A 14,200-nucleotide genomic window follows, 5' to 3' on the forward strand; every position below is an offset into this window, starting at 1 on the left:
TAAAAGGTAATCAATAGGATAATCACTAAGAAGATAATTGAATCATGCAGCCCTATAGGCCCCAGATTGTGAAGATTATGGCATCAATGGTGGCAGAATCTCAACCAGATTGCTTCAACAGTGACCCTAGTTAACCCTGCCATGACACCAGAAGCTGTTACTCCATCAGAGCAACAATCAGCACAGTGTTCTCCAAGACGTCTTGGTACTTTGACCGGGCCATCCAGCCACTGCAGACAGTGGCAGTCCCAGAGAGAGATGTTGGCACACATTCCATGGCCATTCAAAAATAGCAGATATACAAGCTCATAGTGCGGGACTGAGTGCCGCGCTATGAGCTTGTAGATATGCTATTTCTTTTTTAATCGTGATTTTTTTGCAAATCTTTGAACATTTTTAACTAAAATCTGGGGTTTTTACTTATGTTGCTATGATATCAGTGGTTTTATGTCAAGGACCCCCGAAATGATATGTATTTGGCCGTGGACCCCCATCTCAAAATATGTTGTTCCAGGGACCCCCGCAAGAAGCAAAGATTTGAGTTACAATCTTTTTACTTTTACTCAAGTACATTTTGAAATCCCGGACTTTTACTTGTAACAGAGTACAAGTCTACATTACAGTATTGATACTTTTACTTAACCCATTAAGACCTGGAACGCATCTGTGTCACCTTAGATTTCATTGGCTATTAAAAAATAGCAGATCTACAAGCTCATAGCGCGGCACTCGGTGCCGCGCTATGAGCTTGTAGATCTGCTATTTTTGAAAAACCTTGACAACATTATTATTTTTTTTTTTTCCAAAAAACGTATAGGATCGATCCATCGCCCTCACCTTCCCCGTCTTGGCGAAGGCCTCGGCCACCTTGCGGTTGCGTCCGCCGTAGCACGTGGTGATGAGGTCGGCCACGCCGCAGCTCTCCAGGAAGGTGGCGGAGGAGACGGGCCCCGCCGTGCAGAAGATGCGGGCGAAGGCGATCATCTCCATCAGGCCCAGCCGGATCACCGCCGCCTTGGTGTTGTCCCCGAAACCCAGGCCGTCGCAGAACCCCGCCCCCACCGCCACTATGTTCTGGAGAACAAAAACACTACACCGTTAACTACAAAACACCAACACAACACCACATTACATTACAGTCATTTAGCAGATGCTTTTAACCAAAGCGACTTACAATAAGTGCATTCAACATAGGTAGGCAAGGAATCTAATCACCAGAAGTGCATTCTCTTCTAAAACAAGCAACTAAGAGTATACCTAGGGCTAGTACACCTAGCGCACAGCAACACTCCTACTACAATAACTACACAACACTAACACTGGAGAACAAAAAATACAAGTGGTTGTTGACAAGGAAAAACCTTTCATCTCCATATTTCAACTTTTATGTTTGTTTTTTTCCCCCGTTTTTTTTTCGTCGTACAATACAGTAGCTCACCTTCAGAGCTCCACAGATTTCCACAACATCATATTCTTCTACCACCGTGACCCGGAAGTTCTTGGTCTGCATCAGTTCCTTCAGCAGAGCACCGTGGTTCTTATTCTTACACCCTGCATTGATTGATTGAATACTTTATTAGCACTTTGCAGAAAAAGTACAGGAAATTCAATTCAATACAAGGTCTGCTAAGAGGATTTTAAACCCAAGAAAGCCTATGGCTTGTTTCCATTGGCGTCCTTTGTACTGAATTCATCGAAACATTTCATGACAGACAAATATACACTACTATGTAATATAGACTACTAGGTTCTTATTCTTACACCCTGTACAGATAAAGTATTCTATTACTCCCTGCACAGAGAAAGAGGAAGGCTTCAGGTCACATGTCTCCTATAGGGAGCTACTATACTATAGGGGCAGCCGTAGCTGACTGGGTACAAAGGCTGTCTGGGAACTGGAAGGTTGCCAGTTCAACCCCCGGCTTCCCCTTTATATGAGCTGAAGTGTCCCTTAACAGAGTGCCTTTATTCAACCCTTGAGTGGTAAATGGTGCTTCTATGTAGTGCCCTTTATCCAAAGTGCTTTACATTCACCCATTCACCACACGCACGCACGCACGCACGCACGCACGCACGCACGCACGCACGCACACACACACACACACACACACACACACACACACACACACACACACACACACACACACACACACACACACACACACACACACACACACACACACACACACACACACACACACACACACACACACACACACACACACACACACACACACACACACACACACACACACACACACACAGTGGAGGAAACCATGCAGGGCACCAACCTTGCAAAAGAAAACTAAGAACCTTTTGGCTCATCGTAACCATCTGAGCAGCCATCAGCTGGGTAAAGCCTTAAAAGCAATTGCCCCCTCCCCAGTGACCAGAAAATACTCCCTTTCCTTTAGAAGATTAAATAAAGCCGAAAAAACACAACAATTTAGAATATGAGATATGTTTCTGCCCGACGACAACGAGTTTAGTGTTTTCAGGGTGACTTTCATGGGTGAAAGCAGCCCAGCATCCTTCCTCTTCCCCCCTCAGGCTGACATTACAACAGACACTTGGCAAGGAGGAGAAGTGACAAAATGAACTCCTCGGAAAAAAAAACACCCTGACCTTAAAAAAAACGTGACTGTTGTGCAAGCAGGGAACTACAGCTGGTGACCTCGTAGTGGCTGAACTACCAGCCACTACAAGTGGATTAAACCATTTAGACCTGGAACGCATCTGTGTCACTTTAGGTTTCTTTGTTTTTTGAAAAATTGTGAAAAAATATTTTCCAGATTTTTTTCAAAAAATTGTTAGGATTTAGAAAACATTTTTAAGAATCACCTCAGGTCTTAATGGGTTAAAAAAGAAAACGAACGGAAGAAAGACAAAAATAAACCCACTACCAGTCAGGCAGACTTTTACCAGGCCAGACATGATAAATAGCATTTTGGGGATATTGCCATGTATTAAAACTTTTTTTTAAATTAATAAAACATAATTGTGTCTAATCTGTATGGTAGAACATGTTAGTAATACAATAAAACACACATTTTGACCTGATTGACCAAGATTCAAGTTATCCCCTGAGCAAGCAGGCACGCTCTATTAGCCCAATGGTAGAAATGTTAGCACTTGCGCAGGAAACCGGGTTCAAATCTGGGGTAGAAGAGGAAAGTTACGTAGTGCAGCTTTAATATTACTATAGAATACTCTGTTTTCAATGACTATCAACATCCTCTTATAGTATCTCCATATTTTTACTTTTTTGTTTTTTTCGTAAATTAATGCCCTACTTGATCATACTACAGTGTCACACAAAAGTATCCAAAATAGCAGATCTACAAGCTCGAAAAGCGGCGCCAAGCGACGCGTTTTGAGCTTGTCGATCTGCTATTCTTCATTTGAATCCAGAAAAGTAACATATGAGGTTTCTACCCGACAGAAATGATAAGTAACATTAGCATGATGTTGTGTTGACTACGGGCAGGAGTGCAAATGTATGAGGGCTAAAAAAAAGTGTTCTCAGATCAAACCCCTGTTGGGAGGTCTGGGGCACGATGATAGGGCTTGATAATCTAACCCGGGCAAATGTAGAGCAGCCGGCTATCAGTGTGAAACACTTATCATTTAATGACAGAGCAAACTGACACACCTCAACTAACTGTTTGTTCAAACACCGTCAGCCTCTCTCTGAAGTAAATACATATGAAAATGATTAGATTGATGATAACAGTGTGTGTGTGCGTGTGCGTGTGCGTGTGCGTGTGCGTGTGCGCGTGCGTGCGCGTGCGTGCGTGCGTGCGTGCGTGCGTGCGTGCGTGCGTGCGAAATCTAAAGCCCCTCTGTCAACAGTGTTGTCAGTGAGAGTGCTCTCTCCCTCTCTCCGTAGTGATTGTCTTCCAAAAAATAACTGATCTACACACTGGCAACGCTTCAAATTGCGAGGCATCGTTCATTTGTAGATCTGCTCTTTTTTAGCACATGGCTCCCTCTAAGCTTACAACGGTATAGCACAACTCTCCCTATTCCACTGAATGCACTCATTTAAGGACACTCTCCCAGTGAGGTCGCTTGGATTGACCCGTTTCATTGGTCCTGTAAACGCAACATCAAATGCTGCGCGCGCGCGCGCACACACACACACACACACACACACACACACACACACACACACACACATTTTTTTAATAGCAGCGCTTTAGGCAGAACCACAAACAGACAGCAGAAGCTATTTCTTGTATGAAAATTCTAATATTCAGGAAGTTGGCTCCTAATATGTTTCCACAGCCAGAGTGGGTGGTTAGTCTCCATCATTTACCAGCCAAAGCAATAGATGTGGTGGGTGTTCATTTTGTTCCCTGCATGCACGTTTGCCCTGTTTAACCCTTTAAGACCGGGAACGCATCTGTGTAATTTTTTAGATGTCTTTGGGCTATTCAAAACATAGCAGATATACAAGCTTACAGCTTACCTTTGAAAACATATACTGTATATTTTTAAAGCGAACATTTGTAACTCAAATCTTTGCTTCTGGGGATTCTACCAATGTCTTCAAAATCCAGTTTTTTGAAAAAACGTATGCTGCTGTGATATCAGTGGTTCTCAAAAATGATATGTATTTGGCCGTGGACCCCCATCTCAAATTATTTTGTTCCAGGGACCCCCAGAAGTTGTAACAGAGATAAAAATGTTCGCTTTAAAAATATATATATTCAAAGATTTGCACACATTTTCACGATTTTTCAAAAATATTTTTTGAAAAATCGCTAAAATTTGTGCAAGCCAAATAAATCTTGAAATGACACAGATGCGTTCCCGGTCTTAAAGGGTTAAACAATCCCCTTTGCCAACATCAAGCAGAGGGCGTTGATAAAAACAAGTCAATAATACGTGTATAACCAGCTCACCGATGGTGGTCTCACAGAACTTCTCGTCTGCCACCTCGTTGGCGATGTTGGCTCCCATCAGCACGCTCATGGTGATGCCCAGCTTGTCCTGGATGACGTCACTGATGAGCTTCAGACCGTCTGGGCCCTCGTCCACACCCTGGAAGATAAACAGAGACTGATGAGCTTCAGACCGCCAGGGCCCTCGTCCACACCCTGGAGGAGACTTATGAGCTACAGACAGACCCACAGACAGAGTGAGTAGTTCACACCCACCTTGATGAGACTCAGTCCCAGTGCGTCGGTCTTTATCTTCCCCTTCAAGGTGTCACACACTCTACCGATGAACTGGTGAGGAATGACGAACAGCAGGATGTCTGCATCACAGGACGACTCCACCAGGTCTGGGACGGCAACCTAGGACAATTTAATTAAGTACATTTACTCAATTACGGTACTTAACCACTTATACCCTACATGGTTAACTCGCGGTTAACTTGCTTCCATAGGTGTACGGTCAGTGTGGTATGTTTCTTTTTTTTAACACATTGCCTGCCAAGGACTCATACAGTATATGCGTTCTTTAAAAGAAATATCATGTTTAGTGATTACGCTAGAGGGCGCTCTTCGCCAGCCGATGAATGATCCCTTCACTGCGAGAGAAGGATAGAACCAGAAATGACATCATCCCAATAAAAGTCACTCCATCCACTCCTATGTTAAGAGATGTAGGAGATCCGGTGGATAGAAGAGACCCTCCCCCTCCCCCAGACAGCTTTTGTTTACAGGTCTTAGAAAAAACTATCTTTCATCAACTGGATGTGTTCCTACAGAACAATAAGGTTCATAACAAATTCCAATCTGGCTTCAGGAAAGGTCATAGCACAGAAACAGCACTTGTAAAAGTAATTAATGATCTTAGGGTGTCCGCTGACAACAAAAATATATCTGTTCTCCTACTCCTTGACTTAACCGCTGCTTTTGACACGATTGATCACAAAATTCTACTACAACGCATGGAGTACTGGATTGGTTTGTCAGGCACAGCCTTGTCTTGGTTTTACTCTTACCTAACAGGCAGAAGCTATTTTGTCAGCCTAGCTAATTTTGACTCAGACAAACATGACATCTGTTCTGGTATTCCACAGGGCTCAATTCTGGGTCCCTTATTGTTCTCCCTGTATATACTACCACTGGGAGAACTCATCGCCGATCACGGAGTGAACTTCCATTTCTATGCTGATGATACCCAGCTGTATCTTTCGGTAGCTCCAGACGACCCCTGCGCTCTAGACCCATTGTTGACCTGTCTGTCCAGTATAAAATGCTGGATGAGTGAGAACTTTCTTAAGCTAAATGAGGATAAAACAGAAATTCTCATAATTGGCTCCAGTGAGCAGAGAGAATTAATAATAAGTAGACTTGGTAACCTGGCTGTAGAAAGTAACACCACAGTAAAGAACCTGGGGGTTATTATCGACTCTGAATTGAATTTTAATGCACACATTAATCATGTCACCAAGATTGCTTTCTTTCATCTTAGAAATATTGCGCGAATTAGAGACTATCTGTCGTTAGACGACGCAAAAACGCTGATCCACGCTTTTGTTTTCTCTCGGCTTGATTACTGCAATGCACTCTACTCTGGCCTGCCTAAGAAAACAACTGACAGATTACAACTTGTTCAAAATGCGGCAGCCAGAATTTTAACTAAAACTAGAATGAGAGAACATATCACTCCAGTACTAGCTTCACTACACTGGCTCCCGGTTGTTTTTAGGATTGATTTTAAAATTCTTTTAATAGTTTATAAAGCTCTAAATGGTCTGGCACCTTCCTACCTCTATGACTGCCTAGAGAGACATGATCCAATCCGGACCCTCAGGTCTTCAAGTGCTGACCTACTCGAGGTGCCTAAAATGACATATAAAAAATACGGTGAAGCAGCATTCTGCTTTTACGGACCAACAGTGTGGAATAAACTCCCATTACACCTAAAACAGGCAGCCTCTGTCGATAGCTTTAAAGCACAGCTCAAGACCTATTTCTTCACTCTTGCTTTTAGCTGACTCTTTGGTTGATTTTTAAGTCCTCACTGTATTGCCTATTTTAATGTTTTATGCTTTTGCTTTTATTTTATTTTATTTTTTGTTTGCTTTATTGTTAAATTGGTTGTAACTGTAACTGTATTCTTGCTCTGTAAAGCACTTTGCGCTGCATTTCATGTCATGAAAGGTGCTATACAAATAAAGTTTATTATTATTATTATTATTACATCCGTGTCCACATCGTGGCTTCCGTGGGTCTCTGTGGATCGTCAAAATAAGGTAAAACAGCTGGCAAGGCGGATTAATTAATTAATGAATACCTGGCAGTCAAAGTCATCTTATTTTAAGGGTCTATGTGAATGAGTGGGCGCCTGAAAATTGAAAATACATTTGAATTAGTTTTGCAAAACATGATTGGTAGATGATTCATGGTCATGGTTAGCTTCAGGTGAGTTCACTGATTACTAATTACTGCCCGTTAGCTCTTGGTAGGTTCCACCTTGCATAAAAGGGAGGTGGGGTCGGCTGAGGTTAGTTTTGTGTTGACAGGGCAATATACTACAGCCAGGGGAGAAAGATGCAGGACCTTTGTGGAAGGTGTAGCCTGTTAAAGTGCAGAGTTGGTTGTTAACTTTTTGTTTTCGGTGTGTGGGCAGAAAGCAGAAACCACGCTGGAACAATGGTTATTATAAAGCCTCATTCTGGGCCGTCTGCTTGCTCCTGACTCAGCAGACATCTCCAGCGCCAGTCGCTGAATGGGTGTAAGCGTTATTTGCTCTATTTTATGAAACTTCTATTTTTTGCCTTTTTATCTAGCCTCCAACATCTGCTGACAGGTCATGTTAGGACGTGTGTGTGTGTGTGTGTGTGTGTGTGTGTGTGTGTGTGTGTGTGTGTGTGTGTGTGTGTGTGTGTGTGTGTGTGTGTGTGTGTGTGTGTGTGTGTGTGTGTGTGTGTGTGTGTGTGTGTGTGTGTGTGTGTGTGTGTGTGTGTGTGTGTGTGACCTCAGTTTCTTGTCCTTAGCTGACAGGAGTAGCATGCTTCTGCTGCTGTAACCTATATCTGCCTCAAGGCTCGACCTGTTGTGTATTCATAGATGCTCCTCTGCATACCTCGGTTGTAAGCAATGGTTACTTGAGTTACTGTTACTGTTGGCCAGTCTGGTGGCCATTCATTCTCCTCTGACCTCTGGCCTCGAAAAGCCATTTTTCGGTGAATTAGTTATATAGGCTTAGATATGGCCTCAAGGTCAATCCCCGACCTTTATTGACCCCTGAGATGCCGAGTGGCCCTTGCTGAGCAATGCTCTCTATTGAAGCAGAGGAAGGAACAAGCGTGGTGGACGACAACACGTTGGAAAGGAAGTCAGCAGCCTGCCACCACAACTTCCTCTTGCTCACTGACATGCCATAGCTGGAACGTAAATGCAGCATAGGACATGACCTTTGTAACCCCACAGTCTTAGCAATTTTGGCCTCAGACTGTGACCTTTTAGCCTTTTTGTCACATGGCCCGTTGCCATGGGCACCTGCTTGACGTGAAAATGTTTGAGAACCACTGGTCTTGACCATGTCTACAGGCCTAAATGCATTGAATTGCTTGCTGCCATATGACTGGCCGATTAGTGTGGACTGGCGTGTCTCATAAAGTGGCCGGTGGTGAGTGTATTTTTTGAATATCGTTGCTGTCGGGCAGAAACCTCTTATTTCCATGTTTTAACTTTTTGTAACTTTTTTGTAAATGAGTGCCCTACTTGATCATACTACAGCGTCGCACAGAAGCATCACTTCATGGGGTGTGTAATCGATAGAAAATAAGTAATTTTTGGGGTGAACTATCCCTTTAAGGCGAAGCGACACGAAGCTGACATTCATTCCAGTCAGTTTCATGGCGTTGTTAAAGGGCGAGAGATCTTATTATAAAACCAAACCGTTTCTCACCACATTGGGAGGCAGCTTGCGTCCAGGGAGGTACTTCACGTTCTCGTGGTCCGTGTTGATGATCTCGGTCAGTTTGCGCCCGTCGACCGTCTCTTCAAACACCCACATCTTTACGGTGTCGTCGAACTTTGAGTTCTGAGCAGCGTTGGTGCCGACTATCTTGGCGATGGCGGAACCCCTGCATGTGTTTGGAAAAGACACAGAAGGATTAAGACAGGGTTTGGGGGGGTCATCGAGCTAACTTAATTAATGTTCTATGCACAGCAGCCATATTGGAAATAAATTGGGCCTCTTCTTACTTCCTTCACAGGTGTTACCAATGATACTAATGAAGGCTCTGTTCCATTCTGGTCAGGGTGCTGATATCGTGCATGTTGGCTCACTAGAAACACTCCATTTTGATTCCCAAATAGCCCCTTATGGTGGGTGTGTAACTCTGAAAGTGTACAAATGGAACCAAATGGACCCGTAAGGGTCCATTTGGTTCCATTTGTACACTCTCAGAGTTATGGGGTCCTTGAAAATAAGACAACCAATATGCCACACCAAATGGAACAGAGCCTTAATTAGTATCATTGGTAACACCTGTGAAGGAAGTAAGGAAGGGGCCCAATTCATTCCCAATATGGCTGCTGTGCATATAGAGCCTATTCACACTACAGTGTCAGAGAAGTTTAAAAGTTTAAAAGCAACAGGAACTTGTCAGTCATGGTCTACTCTGTAGCTTCCAGCAGCAGGACTTAGCAACAACATAGATATTTCACTGGAAGGAAGCCACATAGCGTTGCTTTTAATATCAGGGGTCAACACTTTAATATCACACCCTGGCTTACTGTATATCATATTATATTACATATCGTCACTGTCTGGCAGAAACCAGCAAACTCAATTTTTCAGCTTTTTTTTTTTCTTTTTCGTAAATGAGTGCTATTAAACACCCTTTACATCTGTGCGTTGGTTAAAAAAAATATTAAACCAATGAAAAGTATTAAAAAGCGCTTTTGACAAAGCCAGCTAACTCCATTGGATCCTCAAACTTTCTGCTACACCAGCTAACTCCACCAAAGGGGGGTGGAGTTAGAGGGTTTTGCTAACTCCAGGCTCCACCCCCTTGTGTGAGATTCAGCTGTTCTTATCAATGATGAACAAAACCTCCTAACTCCACTTTTTGTTTTTTCATTTCCTGAAAAATGAACATTTTGGAGTTAGCTGGTTTCTGCCCAACAGCAGAGATATAATAGTATTATATTATAATAATACTATAGTATAGTATCTTATCAGTTCATAGTTAATAATAATTTTAATTTATAATGCACATATTATACAAGTGCTAAGTCCCATTAGTTTACCATTAGTTCAACGAATTGTTTGTATTAATTCATGACACTGCAAAGATTTCCAAGCAATAACGTGTGCTGATGTAAAATATATAAATAAAAAATAAAAACGGCGCAATCATTTAAAAGGAGACTAATGTTAGAACAACGCTGTCCCGAGTGTCCTCCTGGTATATTGTAATCCACTTATGTGAACAACAGCCTTACTGCACAAGAAGTACGATCATTCTAGATGGCATTTTCACTCCTTAAGCCACATTAATCAATGAGTCAATGTAGTCCATAGTACCATAGGGAATGTGGTTGTCATGGCTACATTCCACAGATTAAAATCACATTGTGTACAAATGTTGTGACTCACAGGGTTTTATCAACCATTCAACACCCAACACAACACATCACATGACTACAAAACATATTGGATCACCATTATGTCTCTACTGCTGCATCTTGTGTACACAGATACAGATGTTTACTACACATCTGCATCTGCTGCTACTTGTAACCTAACCCTCTGGTACATAACTGTTGCTTCTAGTGTTGATTTTGACATCAAATTTTGATTCAGTTTTAGTCATAGTCTTTTGAATCAAATTCCATTTAGTCATCCCTATTTTAGTCATCTGAAATGTTTTACCGTTAGTCTAGTTTTAGTCGACTAAATATCATAAGATTTTAGTCGACTAAATCTACAGTTGATTTAGTCGACTAAAATGTATTTTGGCGGTGCCTTGATGGCGTCGTAATGGCTGATTTTACACTTGGTTGCATGCTGAGAAGAGTAGATCTACAAGCTCACAACGCGCGTTGTGAGCTTGTAGATCGGCTATTTTCAGAGTGCAACAGCCGAGCGCAATCAAGCATAAAATATTGGAGCTTGTACGAACAGATTCGTTCCTCCCACGTGTCTACACCTCTGATGGGAAAATAAAGCTAATTCTGATGTCAAATAAATAAATAAATGAACACTGCACAATCATTTGAAAGTAAACTAACGTTATAACAATGCTGTCCATGGAGTATGGTAATAGGCTCTATTCACAGCAGCCATATCATGAAGACATTCACAGGTGTTACCAATGATACTAATGAAGGCTCTGTTCCATTCTGGTCAAAGGGTGCTGATATTGTGCATGTTGGCTCACTGGAAACACTCTGTTACGCCAGTGGGTCTACAGTTGGGGTCCAGGGAACCTCATGGGCTTCCAAATGGCACCTTACGGGTGTGTAACTCTGAGAGTGTACAAATGGAACCATTTGTACACTCTCAGAGTTATGGGGGTCGTGGAAACCACTGTGCTACACTAAATGGAACAGAGCCTTCATTAGTATCATTGGTAACACCTGTGAAGGAAGTGATAATATGGCTGCTGTGCATAGAGCCTATTAACGTATATGAAGGCATTTGTCCACTAATCCACAGCGATCAATGAATCAGTGATTCATTGAATGGAACTAAATTCCATTAGGAATGTGGTTACCATGGTTACATTCCAGACTGAAGCACACTGCGTCCAATATGTGTAATAAAAGCTGTGACTCACAGTGTTTTATCAACCATTCAACCGCTGTAAAGTAACTAAGTACATTTACTCAAGTGCTACAACTGACAGTACTATCCATCATCACCCTTATGCATATGCAGGACACAATGGGCTACGTTTAAACTACTTTTACTCCACTACAATTATTTGAAAACTTTAGTTACTACTTTGTAGATTTTTATCATTATTACAAAACATAAGTAACCACTTCAGCCCTATATACGTTTGATTTCGGCCATTTGAAAATAGCAGATCTACAAGCTCACAACGCTGTGAGCTTGTAGATCTGCCATTTTCAAAGGATTTTTTATACATTTGAATACTTGTGAAATGGGCCATTCTGCATAATGAGTACTTTCTACTTTTGGCACTTTAAGTACATTTTGATACCAATACTTTTACTTTTGAATATCAGACTTTTACTTGTAACAGAGTATATCTACATTGCAGTAGTGATACTTTTACTTAAGTAAAACATTTACATTTTGAGTACTTTTTTCCACCACAGATGCTATTATGTTAATAGCCTAGTAGTCAGACCTGTCTGGTTACTTAGTAACTACAGTATGTTTACATACATTATTCTGCATGTTAGCAAAGCTCTACTGAAGCCTGTTCGTGCGTTTCTATCCTATGCAGGTTTCACGCACCATTACTGGCACGACACTAGCCTTATTGGATCAAGACTATGATAGATTTTGACATTCGCATATCTACAATAGTCTTGGGCTGCACCCCCCAGAGCGTCCTGGACTTTCACCAGTAAACCCCGTATTTCTCCGAACATGTACAAATGCAACATATAAGGTGCATACCCGGTTGCACCAAATGTTAACTGAGTATTCGGTGTCTTTGTGCAATGTATTAGTCCATATTTGTCAATAGATATGTGTTTTAATGCCGTCTTTGGCCGAACGCCGTTTCCCTCCCTCGTTTACATCAAGTGTAATACTGGCTTTCACCGGATGCGCCCCGTCACTACCGCCCATTGCGGAAAACAGGGAACTTCTGACAGAATCCCTACACAGACGAGATTAAAACATCTATTGAGTAATACAGTGAACAAATCTTCCGAATGTCAAGTTAACATCCGGGGCTACCGGGTCAGCACTTTATACGTTTTTGTTTGTATGTGTACGGAGAAGTACGGGCTTTCCGCGCGGATGTCCAGTGACTATTGTGGGGTGAAGCCCAAGACTATCATCATAGATACGAGAGTAAAAGTCAAGTCTCGATACAATAGTATACATGATAGTCTTGATCCAAGGCTAGACACGACACAATATAAAGATGATAATAACAACAAACAATTTACCAGTTGCCGGATCCAATGATGCATATTTTCTTGGGAGCTGCCATTGTGAAGATAGTAAAAATACTGATGCTGATCTCTCTGTCTGCAGTAGCTTTATGGTTTGGATGCGACACAGACCCATGGAGAGAGAGAGTTACGACACGCTCTGATCTCGCCGCGAAGCGGCGCCGCTATATGGGCTGCAGTTCCAAACATTGGAACTTCGTCATTGAGATAGACAGAGCATTTCCGCATTCCATTCTTACAGTGGGAGTGTCGCCAATCTCTTATTATATCACTCTGATGCGACAGACCCAACGGAGAGAAGCTTTCATTCTCATTGGCTGCTCCGAGGGCAGACACGGACACGGACACGCCCACTGCATTATAGGGTGAAAAACAGAGCAGATCTAAAAGCTCACAACGCGTCGCTACCGCCACGCGTTGTGAGCTTGTAGGTCTGCTCTGTTTTTTATTTTATCGTTGTGCGGGCGACACCGTTGTACTGCACAACATAACGCTATATGTAGAGGTTAGTAGGGCGAAAGTTTACCTCACGTCACCAGGCTTTAGGCAAAAACAGTGGTGGAAAAAGTAACGAAGTACATATACTCAAGTACTGTACTTATAAGTACAATTTTGAAGTACGTTTTTACTTTACTGGAGTATTTCCCATTTTCAATACTTTTACTTCTACTCCACTGCATGCATTGGCAAATATTTGTGCTCCACTACAATTAATTGAAAACTTTAGTCAGTTAATTACTTTGTAGATTTCAATTATTATTACAAAACATACATTACCCACCTCAGCCATATACATTTCGGCCATTTAAGAATAGCAGATCTACAAGCTCACACACGTCGTGATCTGCTATTTTCAAAATGTTTTTATACAATTTACATTTGAAAACTGCATTTTGAGTACTTTCTACTTTTGGTACTTTAAGTACATTTTGATACCAATACTTTTGTACTTTTACATTTTACTCAAGTACATTTTGGCTTTTACTTGTAACAGAGTATTTCAACCATTGCAGTATTGATACTTTTACCTAAGTAAAAAATTAGTACTTCTTCCACCACTGGGTGAAAGTAAGTGGGACACATGTTTCAGTGTGAACTCTATGCACTAAGGGCTGCTTGTCAAC

The 14,200-nt window shown here is 41.9% G+C and overlaps 1 protein-coding gene across 2 annotated transcripts in view; it reads right to left on the bottom strand.

Moving 5' to 3' along the window:
- LOC311052793 (glycerol-3-phosphate dehydrogenase [NAD(+)], cytoplasmic) overlaps positions 1-13,175 on the bottom strand; it is a 346,962-nt gene extending 333,787 nt beyond the window's left edge. For both annotated transcript variants that reach the window (XR_014601551.1, XM_084067999.1), the window contains exons 1-6: positions 13,071-13,175; positions 8,875-9,052; positions 5,163-5,303; positions 4,908-5,046; positions 1,439-1,551; positions 838-1,074 (exon numbers count right to left, since the gene is read on the bottom strand). Coding sequence is in view for 1 of the 2 variants with exons in the window: in XM_084067999.1 (XP_083924125.1) it covers positions 838-1,074; positions 1,439-1,551; positions 4,908-5,046; positions 5,163-5,303; positions 8,875-9,052; positions 13,071-13,114 (852 nt within the window). In the remaining variant the exon portion in view is untranslated. The remainder of the gene's footprint in view (positions 1-837; positions 1,075-1,438; positions 1,552-4,907; positions 5,047-5,162; positions 5,304-8,874; positions 9,053-13,070) is intronic.
- Between the last annotated feature and the right edge of the window lie 1,025 nt (positions 13,176-14,200).

This window comes from Gymnoscopelus microlampas, assembly GCF_963454915.1.
Source record: "Gymnoscopelus microlampas genome assembly, chromosome: 10".
NCBI lineage: Eukaryota > Metazoa > Chordata > Actinopteri > Myctophiformes > Myctophidae > Gymnoscopelus > Gymnoscopelus microlampas.